Source organism: Paroedura picta, chromosome 3 (assembly GCF_049243985.1).
Source record: "Paroedura picta isolate Pp20150507F chromosome 3, Ppicta_v3.0, whole genome shotgun sequence".
Classification (NCBI taxonomy): domain Eukaryota; kingdom Metazoa; phylum Chordata; class Lepidosauria; order Squamata; family Gekkonidae; genus Paroedura; species Paroedura picta.
In genome coordinates, this window is record NC_135371.1 from 135,754,571 (window position 1) to 135,771,483 (window position 16,913).

General features: G+C 43.6%; 1 protein-coding gene and 2 long non-coding RNA genes across 5 annotated transcripts in view; 1 reads left to right on the forward strand and 2 right to left on the reverse strand.

Moving 5' to 3' along the window:
* Positions 1 to 2,989: 2,989 nt before the first annotated feature.
* LOC143832952 (uncharacterized) lies at positions 2,990 to 5,394 on the reverse strand. Its single transcript, XR_013229459.1, has 2 exons — positions 4,684 to 5,394; positions 2,990 to 4,401 (listed from the first exon to the last, which is right to left on the reverse strand). It is a non-coding gene; the product is annotated as an uncharacterized LOC143832952 (long non-coding RNA).
* A 3,013-nt stretch (positions 5,395 to 8,407) lies between these two features.
* On the reverse strand, positions 8,408 to 15,486 carry LOC143832955 (uncharacterized). Its single transcript, XR_013229462.1, has 3 exons — positions 15,376 to 15,486; positions 10,718 to 11,126; positions 8,408 to 8,720 (listed from the first exon to the last, which is right to left on the reverse strand). It is a non-coding gene; the product is annotated as an uncharacterized LOC143832955 (long non-coding RNA).
* PGS1 (phosphatidylglycerophosphate synthase 1) overlaps positions 15,311 to 16,913 on the forward strand; it is a 45,993-nt gene continuing 44,390 nt past the window's right edge. Inside the window, exon 1 of one of the 3 annotated variants that reach the window (XR_013229461.1) lies at positions 15,311 to 15,691. Coding sequence is in view for 1 of the 3 variants with exons in the window: in XM_077328116.1 (XP_077184231.1) it covers positions 15,360 to 15,691 (332 nt within the window). In the remaining 2 variants the exon portion in view is untranslated. The remainder of the gene's footprint in view (positions 15,692 to 16,913) is intronic. The other 2 variants (XR_013229460.1, XM_077328116.1) reach the window with 2 other exon arrangements.

Here is a 16,913-nt window from a genome sequence, read left to right on the forward strand (position 1 = left end):
TTTTCCTCCCTCTCCCCCCCTCAGGGGTGAGACCCCGGCGCTTATTCACACCTAACCTTGCTCAAACCGCAGCTAGTTCTGCAGCTCTTCCAGTCAGCGCTTCAGATTTCTCAAAGGAAGCTGTCAAGGAAGAAGTGACCCCGGGCTTGCCCCAAGTATTTCATCCCCCCCCCCCCCCCCGTGCGTTAGTTCCTCTTTGGTATTGTCCTACGTGCAGGTAAAACAGAAAAGTCAGGGGAAGGGAAGGCACTAGAGGGCGTCCTTCTTGCCTAGCCTCGAATGTAGCAGGGACCTTTACTAGCCAGCGCCATAAAAAGCAAGGGCTATCCAGGTCACACAACCCTGGCACAATCTGCATCACAAAGACCGAACCTGGGAGTTTTCTGGCACCGATACAGTCCGATTGGGTTGGAGGACAGCCAGCCAAATTTCCTTTCGAGAAGTTTGTATTCTGCAAATCAGTCTTCTCCGGGAAGCCAAGGGCTGAGAGGTAGAACTCATGTTCTCCCTATAGAGGCACTTGGATTTCTTGTATCTCTGGGGACCTTGATCTGTCTCTATTTGCCTGGCTAAATCTGTCTCTGTCTTGATCTGTCTCTATTTAACTGTCTCTATTTGCCTGGCTAAAATTCACCGTAGCTATAGCTAGCATTCTCTGCATTACATTTGAAGCTGCAGATGTACCAAAGTCCAAATTCTATGGCAAATGGGGAGTGTTTTTTTTTAAACAGCCATTTGGTGCCCCTTGGGATGGAAATGGTAGGGACTGCAAGAAGCTGAAGTGCCAATATTATCCTGTAAAATGGTAAGTATCTTATGCCACATTTCTCTTCACTGTTGACTGTATTATGAACACCGTTTCCTCAGCTGATCGGCTTGGAGTAGCTTTGCCTTCTTGATCATTCGCCCATGTTTTTCAAAGGCATCTCAAATATATGTGCAGATTAATGTTTGAATTCAGTGCCTTATACCCTGAATATACCTTTGTTGTTTTTAAAGGTGCCCCTGAAGTCGAACTTCTGTTCAACATGGCTGCTCACCTGAATATGTGCAGAACTGCAGATTGCTTAGGAGGAAAGCTACAGGATATTTATTTAGTTAGACATGCTGCCTCTCCGGAGACCTTTTCTGGGTGGCTGGATCTGCTCTGCAAAGCATCCAGGGGAATCCTCTCTGGCTAGGTAGCTCCTTGAGTGGCTGTCACTCACAAGACATTTCCTGAACATCTCACTGGAGAATGCTGGAAAACATTTTCAAGCATTTGTTCTGGAAAAGGCGTCCCTCCCTCCATCTCAGCCCCCTCACTTAGCATTTTGTAGTGTTTGGCAGGGTATCCTTGAGCTATGGAAAGGTTTGGAGCTTAATTATCCACAAAGCTCAAAAGACTCTACCCCCCCCCCCCCTTTTCTCCCAAGGGCTGCATTCCATCCTATCCTCACTTGCCCTTCCCAGAAGAGCTTCAGAGAAGAGAGACAAACCCAGACTGAAATATTTGGGAACAAGAAGGGCAAGATGCTCTCCCCCTCTGTCGTCTTGGTTCAGTGCCTAAGGCCCCAGGGAAACAGGTCAGGTTACTGCATTAACCAATAACTGGACATGCTGTGCCAGCAGTTCTTAAGCGAAGGAGTCTGTATGGAGACGGAGGAGACCTTCCCAGTAAATGATGGGCTCTATTTGGAACTCAGCTGCTGAAGTCACCGCAGGGCAGAAACAAAGTGATGTATCGGTTGGGGCAGCAGACCGGGGCAAGGGCTGGTGAAAAGGCAGAGCATTTTGCATAACAGCCATGTAAGAAATGCCTCCCACACTATGTAGCAGTGGTGTTTGTTGCTGCAAGATGAATTCTGATATTCCCCATCAGAGATGTGTCCCCATAACAGTTAGAAGTAGGTGCCCTGAGCATGGATGCTGTGTCAATCTGCCTGTTACCAATATATCTACTGTGGGAAATGCTGAGGCTGCTTTCACACAGGGACAGAGAAGGTGCTTCTGCTATAGAAGCAATGGGAGGTGTTGTGGGAGCAGATGGGGATGCTGTCCATGCAACACATCTCTTACTGCAGGTGCTGCCTTTCCCACTCTGTCCTCCCCTCTTTTGCTCTGTAGTGGATGTGCCTGCAGCAGCTGTGGATGTGCCTGCAGCCACCTGGTGCCTTTTCCTTTGAGCTGATTTTCCTTTGATCCAGCTCAAAGGGAAAAGCTTCTGGAGGCCCACTAAGGAGGATGACATCATGCTGATGCTTCCCCAAACAGTAGGGGCATGCTATGTTTATGCTGGGGAAAATCCCCATGTGGAAACAGCCTACCTGTAATGAATGTGATTGCTGTGTAAGACATGAAGGATCTGTTAGGTGGTCTTCAGGTGGCCTGTCCAGGCAGAGAACAGATATACATAGTTTTAGAGTAAGGGTGTGTGTCCATGGGACTCAGCAGCAGAATATCTGCTTTGTATGTGGAATGTTGCAGTTCAGTCCTAGGCATCTCAAGCCTTTATCTAGAGAGCTACCGCCAACCATAGTAAATGGTACTGGGGGTGGTTTAGTATTTTAATTATTGTATTTTTAATATTGATGTAAACCACCTTGAGCTGGCTGGCCAGGAGTGGTGGTGAATAAATGTGATAGACAGACAGACAGTCCAACTGTCCATCCAGTGGTCAAAGGCAGCTTTGGTGTACAAATCAAAGTAAGTTGCACCAGTGTTAGCAAACAGACTTCCTTGCTTTGTGGGGCAGTTTGCTCACAAACACACTTCATCAATGATGCCTGAACTCACTATTATATTGCTTAGCAATTGCATCTCTGTGGAAGAAATATACAAATATGGGTCTGTTTCACCAAAGGCCAACCAGCAATATGTAGCCTGATGCGATGCTTTCTAGAAGCTGCCTGGATTCCTCAGTTGACATCATCCTCTGCCTGAAGCAATATTTCGCAGCTAGCTTTTCTCTCCCACCTCTCTAGAAAAATGTCTATTTGCTCCTCGTGACTCAAGGTTGTTAAGATACTATTTACATTTTATTTAATTCAGCCAATGTATTAATGAGTTTGTTTCCTGTTTTTGAGAAACTCATCATGGGACCACTAGGATCGTTACAGGTAATATCTCTATCTTGGGAAACTTCTCTCCTTATGCTTTGTCCTCTCTGAGCTGTGAGATTTGTTCATTACTCCCCCTAAGCAGACTTCATTGAAAGAAAATCTCTTTATTGAAAAGATAATGAACTGATCATCATGGGGTTCTTGCTAAGACTAAAGATCCTACCTCTATAACCTCCTTATCTACTCTCTACCCAACAGTTTTGGCACAAAGGCACTTTGGTAACCAAATGACCAGGACAGATGCAAGCATCTGCAAAGTCCCAAGGATGGTGGGAAAAATAATCATTCTCACAGCTTCAAACACGGGGCCTCCCTATAAAACCCCAGGGCTGGTTTGCTATATTCACAGCTATGCTAATCAATAACAATGTATTAAATGCTTGTACAGGATCAAAGTCCACTGTGATGTGCAGATGGAAACAACCCACAGCAAGGCAAATCAAATGGTATGATGCAAATGCATAAAATATGGTTATGACATCAAAACAGCCCATGGCAAGGCAGGTCAAGATATACAGGTAATACATGGCAAAAGCATAAAATACAATTTGGGCATCGGCAAACCACCTCCTGTATCCTAGTTTTCTTTTTTACATTGAAAATTGTTTTACGGGCTACACAGCCCAACCATAGCCTCCAGACACAAATCTGGGTATATAAGACACACGTTGGACTCCTCAGTGGGTGTGCATCTCCTATCACACCATCTCACCTCTATTTTCCCTCCTGTGTATGTGTTTAAACTCTGTGCAAGTGTGTTAGCTTTATTTATCATTTGTTTTCAATGAAGGCCATTTTATTTTAAAACTGGTATCTGTGCGAGTTTCTGAAGGGAAGAAACCTGTATACCTAGGTGTTATTTCCCATTGTTAGTGCTCTTGCTGTGTCTCCTAGAATTTGATAATTCTCCCTTCTAAACTCAGGAGACAGCCTATTGTAGGTAACACCAAGCCCATGGACAAAGCAAAGTAGACAGCTTGCCTGTAACTAGTCTTCCTACACGGCAAGTCAGTTCTGACTTCAGAGCAAGGTAGGTGAGTTGATAAAGGAACAAAGGCAGCATCAAAGCAGAATGCCCCACAGCAGCCCCCACTGCTTTTTTCTGACTGCTGAAAGGAATGTGTTCGTATTAGAGCTGATGACCGGGCAGTTCCAGAGATATCTCTGGTGATGAATTTCACACCTCTTCTTGTTCAGAACTTACACCATTCTTTGCAAACATTTGTATATTTTAATTTCTTTTTGTCCTCACTCTTCAATGGCTGTGTGCTCCCTCATCATGCTGGAAGTCTCATTCAACCTTTACAAAAATAATAAAGAGTTCTGAACAACACTGTGGCTATCAGTGCTGCACTGTTTTATTTTAAACTCATGAAGAGCTCATAGTATCCCTCTCTGTCTCTTCCTGTGCAAAGGTGCTGGAAGAAAGAAACAAGGACTCACACATCTCTCGCCAGCCCTTTCAATATTTAGATCTTGGCTGACATATGAGACCACATTAGCTTGTGCTAGGCAACAGGTCTCTGCCAGGCCTTTTCTCCAGTCTTGGAATTTTTCAGCCAGAGATTCTCCCATGACTCACCTGGTGTCTCCTTGTTGGTGTGGGGTGGGGGCTGCAGCAGGTTTGACCTTCAGAAGAAGCCTTGACTAATTGCATGATTCTCTCACTGAGGAAAGGAGGGAGGGAACGTCTCCCCTGCCCCAGAGCAGCTGTCACAGCCAGCTAGGAATAAACACCACCAAGCAATTCTGGGAAGTAAAGCTGCAGCAGCAGCCCGGCAGCTGCTCTGAAATGCAAACAACACAATGCTGTACAGAGCCCTCCCCTGGAGTAGAAGCCCATGGCAGGAAGATGCAAAAGTCAAGCCAGGTGCTGTGCAGGCTGAGCTCTGGTGGTTGATTTCTCCCATATGCAGAAAAGAACAGCTGGGGCCCAAGCCTGACGGGAAGCCGGGCCTCTCTTCCCTGGAGTAGCAGTGGAGCAGACAGACAGCCAAGTTCTGCATAAGCACACTGGCACTTTGGCACCCAGAAGAAGTTCTGGGTCAAAGCCCTGCAAAGCTCCCTTGAGAATTTAATTCACTGCCTTTGTACCCCCACCTTTCCTCCACAGAGCTCCAGGCAGCTTCCATACACTTCCCAGTGGGGCTCCCATTCAGGTATCTTATTGCATCAGCTCGTATGGAAGGTCAGGCCAGGTGAGTGAGGTATTGTTGGTCAGAGGTAGCTGGTCAGAAATTAAAGAGGCAGCTTGTTCTAGGTGGGGTTGCACTCCCCACAAAGCAGTAGGTTCAGTGTTGGATCTGTTAGTCTTGAGTCTGCAGATGGAATCACGGAGTTCTAAATATAATATGCCAACCACAATTTATTAGCTTTCATTGGTGCACTAACTAAGGCTTTTACTTGAAAAGCAAGATTTGTCTCTCCTTTTCCATGTTCATCTAGTTTAGATTATTTTGTGATGCTGTCTACATGGAGTTGCCTTTGCAAAGGTTCTGAGAACTTCAGTCAGTACAAAGGCCATATACCTACTAGATTGCTGGCTGTCATTAATTACAGATATCATATTAGGCCAGTTTTGTGGGAAATGATGATTTATATAATGGTTTTGAGGAAAGATATGCTAGTTGGGGTACCCAGGACTAAACAGGCTATCACAGATGAATTAATCAAGTCTCAGGGATGAGTCTGTACATTCCAGATCAGTCTCTTTCCCACCGCCATGAAGGTTTACAGCGTACTCAGTCAGAGATATGGAGCCACTGGCATTGTGACAGGCAATACAGGCTACTCATGGGCTTAAGGAGAACCCAGGTCTCTGACAGAACTGATATGGTGCTTAGTGACACAAGCATGCAGTGATTTATATACGTTATCACAGATGTCTTCAAAGTCAAGAGCAAGGGTAGTCAAACTGTGGCCCTCCAGATGTCCATGGACTACAATTCCCAGGAGCCCCTGCCAGCATTTGCTGGCAGGGGCTCCTGGGAATTGTAGTCCATGGACATCTGGAGGGCCGCAGTTTGACTACCCCTGGTCAAGAGCATAATGGAGGATTAATATTACAGAGCAGACACTTTATTTTGGGCACGGATTGATGTACTCGGTGTGAGACAAATGTATCTTAAGTTGATGCTCCCCAAAGATCTGCTTCTTTCCTTAGAGGTACACTTTTCATCTCTTGGTGAATAATTCATGGTGTGATGCTGGCCAGAGTTTCTCCAGTGTAAGCCCATTGATTTCAACAAACTCAGACTGGGGTAACTGTAAATAGGATTGCACTGACAATTACCCTTAAATTAGGTCAACATTTACCCTTTTCTCTAGATCACTGTCCAATTCGTTTAACTTATGCTGCAATTGGGAATGGGCATGAACTGTCTCACAGACTAAAGTTCATGATGAACTTTGGCTGGTTTGTGGTTTGCAAACTGAAGTTTATGGCAGGTCACTGGCACAAACTTTCAAGCTGTTCCAGGATGTTCTTGACCACTTATTAATGTAGGCTTTCTCTCTCAGCTGTTGCTGACCAGTCAGAGTGTTTGGAGCAGCCTGTCACTCAAGCCATCTTTCTCCTGGTTCTTTGATATTTCAGCACTTGCTTGTTTTTAAGCTGTTGTCAGTCACACAGGGGATCTCTGGCAGACTTTCCTCTACCTGTCCTCCAAGTCTGGTGAGGACTGAATTAATAGGGAGTCTGAATTATGCCCGCCCCAAAGAAGGTGCCCCCAAGAAAGTGTTTTCTGTGGAAATGGCCACCTGGTATTTTTCTGACACAACTAACAGAGTGATATTTTATTGTCTTTGACATATATATTATTTTCAAGACTTATCAGCTCTGGATTTCCCCTGCTTCTGTGCTTAACCCCAGTGCACTTTGGAAGCCTACTTCACACTACTTAGAAAAAATTAGCTGAAGAACAGGAAAACAAAGGATGATGTATTCATAAAGTTCTGCTTTCACTATATGAACAATTAATTAATTAATTAAAATTCATTGCCATTCACAGTGGCCTCCTGGTGCCGAAACAGGTTATTGTGCCTCCAGCTAATGCTACTTACAATATATGAAAGAAATGCTTACAGTACTGAGTTGTCAACTATTCAAAGTCTAACTGCAACATTTAACATTGGCAAGTGGATGGGAGTCTTATACAGCAGAACTCAGGCACCCAGAACATAAGACTTGCTCTTACGGACAATGTACAGCTCTTAAATGTTTATCTTGGACGATGCCTGTGGACAAAAGCGTTTTGTAACATAGCAGCTCACCAGGAATCCAGGGAATGGAAATTATTTTGAAGATGTTGAAATTTCTGCATTAGAAATCCACCATTAATTTATAGAACTAGAATTCCTATGGATCTTTAGGAAGGCAAAGTTAAATGAAATTCTATGTTTCTTCCTAGGCAAAAGAGTATATTAGCAGAGGACACGGTAACATGTCTTCCAGCAGAATGGCAAATCTGAGACCCCTGAGGTGCCTTAGATACATTTATTGTGATAAAAACTTTTGCTTTCTGCAGATGCCCAGCCATGGCTGGAGTGACATGGAATTGTAGGGCAACAACACAACTGGGGCATGGCTAGAGAAGTCATTGGCAGATAGTGAGGTCTTTCATGTGAAAGGAGTAGGTCTGTACAACCCCAGAAAACTGCTCCTTCCAATTGACTGGCTGTCTGAGGTGGACTTGCAGGTTTAGATTGAAGTGTTATATTGGGACAGTAAGTTGCTCAGAAAGAACACTGTCAGCATAGGGCCAGTATGAAGTATGGGGCAGTGAAGTTTCCCTGTCTGGATTAGGCTTACTGTCCCAGTGGATGTTGCCAAAGTGAAGCAAAAGGGTTCTTGGTGAGAAAGCCAGCTTGGTGTACTGATTAGGAATGCCGACTTCTAACTGGTGAGCTGGATTTAATTCCCCCCCCCACATGTAGCCAGCTGGGTGCCTTGGGCTGGCCACAGCACTGATAGAGCTGTTCTGACCAAGCAGTAATATCATGACTCTCTCAGCCTTACCTACCTCACAGGGTGTCTGTTGTGGGGAGAGGATAGGGAAGGAGACTGTAAGCCGCTTTGAGATTCCTTCTGGCTGAGAAAAGCATATAAGATCCTTCTCCTCTTCCTAATCAATCATGCCACAATCTGCTGAGATGCCCTCTTTTAGTACTGAAGAACAACGCAGTCAATTGCAGTTCAGAGTTCACAGTGGCAGGCCAGAGGCAAACCAACCTGCTAGCCTCCTTTAAGGAATAAGACCCTGTTCCCAAAATCCCACCAGGCTTGTGGAGGCTTGGAAACCCTGTTGTTTATTTTTTTTAAAGAATGCACATAGTCAGCCCCTCAGTGTCCATTGTTGAGTCAGCCCCTGTTAGGCAACACTCCTGTCATGCGGACAGAGCAACTCACCATTTACTGTTAAAGCAGGGAAATAAACTTCACCATGGCTGATGCTACATTTAGTCCATCTGCTGGAACCAGGGTTTCGGCCACTTTCCTTGCAGAACCAAACTGCTCACAGGACACTTGGGAAGACTCAAAAAGCAGAGGAAGATTTTTGATGGGCTTCAGAGGCCAAGGAAATTGAAATGGTCATGGACAGGAAATGTGCCTGACAAAGTCTGAAAAGAATGAAGATACACAAGCTGTCTTGATTGTAAGATAAGGCTGTGTTCTAAAAAGCAAAGTCAATAAAGTGAGACAGAATGCAGCCAGAATCAAATATTTTATGTTACAATTGGTTTTGGGTGGGGGAAGTAAGCATATGCTTAATGTTCTTATGGAAATCAATAGAGTGAAACAATGATTACCTTAATATTTCATTATTAACAAAGAATAAATGTACATTGAGTACACTGGTGAGTGGGTAGGTTCATCTGGGAGAAGGTGGTCTTTCAGGTACACTGGCCTGAGGCAATTTTTAAATGTTCTCTTATATTAAAACCATTCCTGTAAGTGGAAAATTAGTGCAGCAGAGAACAAATTCAAATGGAAGCATTTTATTTTTTGTCATAATACAACTGCATATCCCAAAACAATTACTTTACTTTATTTTAAAGTTTAAATAAAAGAATCAACAATAATTTGTGGCCTGAACGTGCATTTATTCTCTCTTTTAGGGTGACAAGGTTTATCTTTGAGAGCCAGCTTGGTCTAGTGGTTAGGAGTGCGGACTTCTTATCTGGTGAGCTGGGTTTCATTCTGCGCTCCCCCAAATACAGCCAGCTGGGTGACCTTGGGCTTGCCACAGCACTGATAAAAGCTGTTCCGACCGAGTAGTAATATCAGGGCTCTCTCAGCCTCACCTACTTCACAGGGTGTCTGTTGTGGGGACAGGAAAGGGAAGGAGATTGTAAGCTGCTTTGAGACTCCTCCTGGTAGAGAAAAGCGGCATATAAGAACCAACTCTTCTCTTCTGCTTCATCTGTCACTGAGTCAAAAAACCATGTATTCCTGCTTTTGCCATTTGTTGTTTTCTCTCTCCTTTTCATTCTGTATAATCGATTGCCTTCAGAATGAATTGGAGCTGGTTTAGAGTATTATAGTTTGCACCAGGAATTCTGGCTATAATGCTTTCTTGTGTGGGAATATGTTATCTGACCTTGGGGCAGGAGGCACCAGTTGTGACTTTCTGACCTGGCCCTGAGGGTGGCTTCTGGATAGTTTTGGGCCCTAAAAGGCAGGTGAGGTGCGGAGCTGGGAGGATGGAGGTTAAGATGGAGCAACAGTACCTAGGTGTTTAGCCTTAGAAAGGATTTAGAGATGTTAACATCATTGTATCTTCAACAAAGAAATTTTCTTTTACAGTCTGTTTATTGGGAGCAATTGGCTGGGTTCTCACACTATCTACTCTTCAGATATAGGAAGGAGAACAACAGTAGAACTGCCTTTTTATCCTGCAGACTCAATGGGATAGAAGGCCAAGAGTGAATGCCAGAGTTCTCTCTCTTGAGCTGGGGAGTGCTGTAGCTGCAAGGGAACTACTGACATTCCACATGTCTCATTTGCAGGATGTGTTGGCAGAGTTTAAATATGCAAAGAGGATAGATGCACCAAGCTGTTTAAAATAAAATAAGAGAAACAAACTTTGTGTAGCAAGAAAAGAGAGTCTTATCAGTCTAATTTTTCTGTTGTCTTCATTTAGTTTGTTCTGGAGGCAAGCAAGGAGAGGTGCGCTTAAAGGAGCAGGAAGTCTCCAAATGAGACAATCAGGATGTTGGAGATTTGGAAAATATCAGGAAGTTCCTATTCTAACTATGCTAAATGCATATCTCATCCCCCTGTAGGATATTCTTCATATCCTTTTGAATTAAGCACACTATCTTGCGTATTTCAACAAGACAAAGTCTGAATGCCCTGTTTAAGTTTGTTGCTTAGGTTCTTCTGTTTCAGGAAATTTATACATTCCACTGGAGGCAGCTGTATTTATCTACTGTTGCAAAAATAAAAAGGAAACTTGCAGCATATTAAAGGCTAACAGATTTATTGAGGAATAAGCTCATAATGTCTAGATGATGATATGGAAAGACCTTTTCAAAGGAAATGGAAAGTGACAATACTTTTATGTATGCAGATTCAATTACATTACAGTTCACCCTTCTGCTACACATGGAATTACCTGCTTTTGAATCGTGGGTGCAAGCCATTAACTCTCACTTCGCTGGCTGTTTCTTTTGTCTTTCTGGAGATCTTTTTACAGTCTCTAAGAAAAACTACAGAGCAGCATCTTGTACCTGAGTGTTTGGCCCCCTGATCAGCTTCTTCAGGGAAACTGCAGTTGGGATAAGGTTCATGTGAAGGATTTCTTGCTTCTTTAGGGAACAAATTATGGGCTTATGACTGTGTAGATACTGCTGCCAGATCGTTTAGCTTTCAAACTCACAGTCATTTCTACACCAAGTCCCCTTTGTACCATGTGGAGACAGCTTGGCCCTGGTTTTGCCATTGACAAGAATTATGAACAGGTGGGTTGGGTGTGGGAGCAGCTGGGGTGCTGATTTCTGGTCTCATCTAACCTCAGGCGTCATCTGAAAGCAAAAGAGCTGAAGTGAGTTAGATAGCTATTTACCATCCTTTATTTAAATAAACCTTTTGGCCAAGTTACTTATTAACCTAAATAACCAACTTTGTCCTTTTACAGTTCTCTACAGAGATACGATTCCTTCTTAAACCCATTAAATCAGAGCAGTTTTGTTAGTCTTTTTATTATTAGGAGTACATACAAGTCTGTAAAGTTAATGTCACACAAAATGGTAAATATGTAACAAATTGGTATATGTGTACTATATACACAAAACATTAAAAGAGAACAATGTGTTTATACACTGCATATAACTAACCACTAATGTTTTCAGTTTGGTCTGAAGCAGCTGACAGGCGGACCCTCATATATGTGGGTCCCAGACCGCAAAGGGCCTTAAAGGTCAAAACCCAAACCTTGAACTTGATTTGGGCCACAATAATAATATTGATACATTACAAACATGATTTAAGGGTAATAGTAATATAAGTAATTTTTGTTTTAATACATGAATTGAGAATTATGGCCTTGATGAATTGCCGCATAATTCTAGGTGTCTTCACTGAAAAGTAAATTCCACTCATTTTAGTGGGACTGTTTTCCAAATAATCATGTAAGAATTGCAGCAGTAATCTGTAGTGCCATTGATTTTAGGTGACCAGTTTGGGGAAAGGTTTCTAAAGAATGAAAGTGTCCACAGCTATTTACAGTGACTATATTCCTTGCATAAACCCCCATGAGATATTCATGAAAATCACTCCACTACCTACATTTTAGTGCCCTGCTGCCAGGTGTGAAAGCCACAAAAAGTCCAATTGTTCTGTGAACTTTTAAAGGGATGCCATTGATTTTGGTTAATCATGGGAAGTCACCAGAAAGATTTCTGATCCTTGGAAGAACCAAAAGCATCTAGGCATAGCATGTTTGCCTAATTTAAAAAAATGTTTTTACCTTAGGGATTATGTCAGACATTCGGGCCATTATAATCTTAATTCTAGATTTCCTACTTCTCTTGGGTCAGAAAAAGAAGAGTTTGTTTTTGTACCCCACTTTTCACTGCCCAAAGGAGCCTCAAAGCGGCTTATAATTGCTTTTCTTTCCTCTACCCGCAACTGACACCCTGTGAGGTAGGTGAGGCTGAGAGAGCTGACGGGACTGCTCTGTGAGAACAGCCCAAGGTTACCCACCTTTTGGAAGAGCAGGTAATCAACCCCAGCTCATATAAACCACTCTGCCACACGGGAGCTCTTGAGGATGGAGCCTGAGGAGGGCAAGCGTTTGGAGAGGGGAGGGACTTGCTTGGACACTATAATCTCTAGTTCAGAAGTCTGGAACAAGATCTGATTTCTGTGAGGAAAACAAAGTTCTCTAATTCATGCACTAAGAAACCGATGTGCTCTCCTTTCTTGTTTGAAAACTGATTAGGAGATTAGCAGATTGCAAAGGTCCTGATAGTTGCCAGGCACTGGGGTGTAAAACCCTCTCTCTTTCCGAAAGTAAAAGGTTTTCTATTTCTTTATGCTGGGAAAACAGCTGGGCCTCTTTAAATAACTACTGATATCTTTCAAGGCAAACAGAAAGTCAAGCTGCTTTGTTTCAGTAGATCTTTATTTAGGGTCTAGCATACATTCCTGTGTTATATATATCCATGCCTATAGCAAAGCAGTAAACTGCTGCACATTGGTGAAAATTCCACTGAATTTATTTCCAAAGAAACATGCATAGAATCAGGTAATTGGTATGTAACTCGGGAAAGTTCAGTACTAATTAGAATTACTACTTCTGGTTATGGTGTATGCACAAGTTAAGAGATCATCACTTTTGCAGGAATAATGTATGCAGTTCTTCTGTGGTTTAGGTATTTTGGTTCCCCCTGGTTTGTCTAACACTAAATATGTTGCACTGGAAAACAATGTAGCTTGAACTCAGTTTCCTTGCTGCATTGTTTCTACTAGATATCCATCTTTTTAAAGCATCTCCTAGCATGTAAAGGCTAAATGAGAAATCTAAATCTATTGCTTATGGATCTTTTAGTATTCCAGCACAATGAGAATCTCTGCTTTTATCTCATGATATTAACATCTGGATACCTGTGGCTGTGATCCCATGCACATATTACTCAGGAGTATGCCTTGTTAAACTGCATAAGATCTACTTCTGAGTTAACTGAAAATATATAGAGGATCTGGCTGTGGAAATTCACAACACAATCTGTACAGAGGGTGTCTTTCTCGCATACATGATAAATGCTAGGCTACATAAAGAAGCTCTATCCTAGGCATGGTAAGATTCTTTACCAGGGATTATAACATTGTTATAATAAACTATTATAAACTGTTTATCTTTCAAATACCGGATGCCAGGTTTGCAGTGACGAATCTACTTGATATAACAGGTGGTACACAGCCCTGGAAGAGGAAATTTCTTGGGCAGCCAGAGTTCTAGAGGACTCGAAGGCAAAGATCAGCGTAGACTTGTTCCATGGGCTTCATTATTCTGTGATGTAATATGCACACTTTCCCTAGAGCTGTCTATAAGCCCCTGTCAGCCCAATCCTATATTTAGAAGCAAGCACTATTGAATTCAATGGGATATACCTACAAGTAAGCTGCGTACAGATTTGGGTTTCCTAGACGCAATCACCTACTTACTTGTGAATAAGCTAACTGAATTAAATGGAAATTGGTAAAAACAAACAAACAGGTACTTAGTTTTAGATTTGACAGTACTGGACTTAATACAGGCTGAAGGAACATTATCCGATCACAGTGGTTGCTGAAAGCAAATAATGAAGATGCAAATCACTCTGCTCAGTGGCGTGTATAACAATAATGCAGACAGCACTTTCATACACAGAGTACAATGATGGTGCTTGAGAACGGTGGTACACGCTCTGAGGTACAATGGTAGTAGTGGAAAGTGGCATCAGTTGCAGCTTTGTGGCAACCCCTCATGGGGTTTTCAAGGCAAGAGATGTTCAGAGGTAGTTTGCCATTGCCTGCCTTTGTGTAGCAACCTTGGACTTCCTTGGTGGTCTCCCATCCAAGTACTAACCAGGAATAACTCTACTTAGTTTCCAAGATAGAGATCAGGCTAACTTGGCAATTTGGGTTGCCAATTTGTATACTAGCAAAAAAACTGAAGAAACAGATTTACATGGCCATGGTGGTACTCAGGCTCTCCCCCAAAGGAGCAATACAACCCTTTGTTGTCACTTACAGCTCCTAGCTATTACGTGCTTTATTTATTTGAAACATTAGCTGCTTGTATTCCATACAGAGTTAAAGACAGATTACACACATCTGCCCACATCTGCCTTGTTAATGTGTTTCTAGGCCACTTTCTAGAAGTACTCATAAATTGAGGTATCAGAGCTACTTTAAACTCAGATGCGGGTCACTTTGTTAAAGGACCCAATAATACCAGCCATAGGGCTCAATGATATACTGAGAATGATATATTGGAGGATGAGCAAATACTTATATTGGGGGGGGCAGCTTAAGAGTGTCACACTAGGACTACGATCTGGGAGGCTAAGGTTTGTATTCCCTGTATGTCATGGAAGCTTGCAAGTTGCACACTCTCTAGTCTAATCCACTTCACAGGGTTGTGGAGGACAGAACAATATAAGCCACTTTGGATCTCGACAGGATATAAATGAAATAAGTAAGAAATAAGTAAGTATATATGATTATCTGTCAATGCACATCTGCTGAATACATAGGGAAAGATCAACCTCTATACAAAAGGATACATAGACAAATCTGATATCTAAAATGCGATAAAAGGATTTCAAAGAGGGACTCAAGCTGGGAATTGCTGAATTGAATTTATGAACAAATCTAGACTGTTTTTCATAAGTACATGAAATCGGGTCAGTGGCCCACGGGCACAACAATCCTATACACTGTGGCAGTTGGCTGTGGTGTGGGGAAATTAAGGGAAAAAGGTAATGTTTTTCTCTAGGCATGGCTGCAGAAGCATCTGTGGGGGTTGCACTGCAGTGTTCTGTGCTAGCATTGTTAGGTGTAGGTGGCATGAGAGACAAGGCAGGCAAGGGCCAATCAGGGGTGACAAGGTGGCCAATCCAGGCCAAAGCAGCACAAGCCCCTTAAATACCCGGAAAATACATTCTGCGTCCCATTCGCGTGAAGGGGCGAACACACACACGGCAGGATTGTGCCCAGCCCGCATCGCACGTGACTGGAGAGCTAAAGTCGGCAGACTTTAAAATGCTTTAATGCAACTATGTTTACCTATGATTTCTAGCATTGCTTTGCTAAAAAGTCACCTTCTACGCAAAGAGCCTCTTTTGCGCTACGCTCAGCCTCCGCCTGGAAGCGGCGGCGCTACACCCCAGGGCCGACGGAAAGGAAGTGGCAGAGCACCTGCGGCTGCGGCACCCGGAAACGGAAGCAGCAAGGTTTCCATGGCGGCGACGGCGGCGGCCGAGGCGCCTGTTCTATGGAGGCGGCTTTTGAATTTTTTGCCCCGGGGGAGGCCTGCTTTGGCCGCGCTGCTGGGCCGGCTGTCGGACCGCTTGACTCGAGGCCGCGAACGCCGCGCCCGCAGGTGAGGACAGCCTCGTGCAGCTGCTGCTGCGGCGGCGGCGGCATTTCCCGGGGCTCTCCCTGGCGACCTCAGAGCTTGCCTCACCTGGGTTGGGGAGACGGGCTAGTTGGCGGTTGTAGGAGTGTCGAGGAAAGTGGGGGGTGGGGGATGTGTAGAGAATTGCGTCCTATGTAATAATGTATATATAATGCAATATATAATAATATATGTTGATTTATATAACATATATATGTTGTTGTTAGGTGCGAAGTCGTGTCCGACCCATCGCGACCCCATGGACAATGATCCTCCAGTCCTTCCTGTACTCTACCATTCCCCGGAGTCCATTTAAGTTTGCACTGCTTCAGTGACTCCATCCAGCCACCTCATTCTCTGTCGTCTCCTTCTTCTTTTGCCCTCGCTTGCTCCCAGCTTTAGGCTCTTCTCCAGGGCGTCCTTCCTTCTCATGAGGTGGCCAAAGTATTTGAGTTTCATCTTCAGGATCTGGCCTTCTAAGGAGCAGTCAGGGCTGATCTCCTCTAGGACTGACCGGTTTGTTCGCCTTGCAGTCCATGGATCATGGAGAAAGCTAGGGTGTTCCAGAAGAACATCTACTTCTGCTTCATTGACTATGCTAAAGCCTTTGATTGTGTGGAGCACAAAAAATTGTGGCAAGTTCTTAAAGAGATGGGAATACCAGAGCATCTTATTTGTCTCTTGAGAAATTTATATGCAGGTCAAGAAGCAACAGTGAGAACTGAACATGGAATCACTGACTGGTTCAAAATTGAGAAAGGAGTTCGGCAAGGCTGTATACTGTCGCCTTGCCTATTTAACTTGTATGCAGAGCACATCATGAGAAAGGCGGGATTAGAGGAGTCACAAATTGGGATCAAGATTGCAGGGAGAAATATCAACAACCTCAGATATGCAGATGATACCACTCTAATGGCAGAAAGTGAAGAGGAACTAAAGAGCCTGTTGATGCGGGTGAAGGAGGAGAGTGCAAAAGTTGGCTTGAAACTCAACATCAAGAAAACAAAGATCATGGCATCCGGCCCTCTCAATTCCTGGCAAATAGATGGGGAAGTAATGGAGATAGTGACAGATTTTATTTTCCTGGGCTCCAATATCACTGCAGATGGGGACTGCAGCAAAGAAATTAAAAGACGCTTGCTCCTGGGGAGGAAAGCTATGGCAAATCTAGACAGCATCCTAAAAAGCAGAGACATCACCCTGCCAA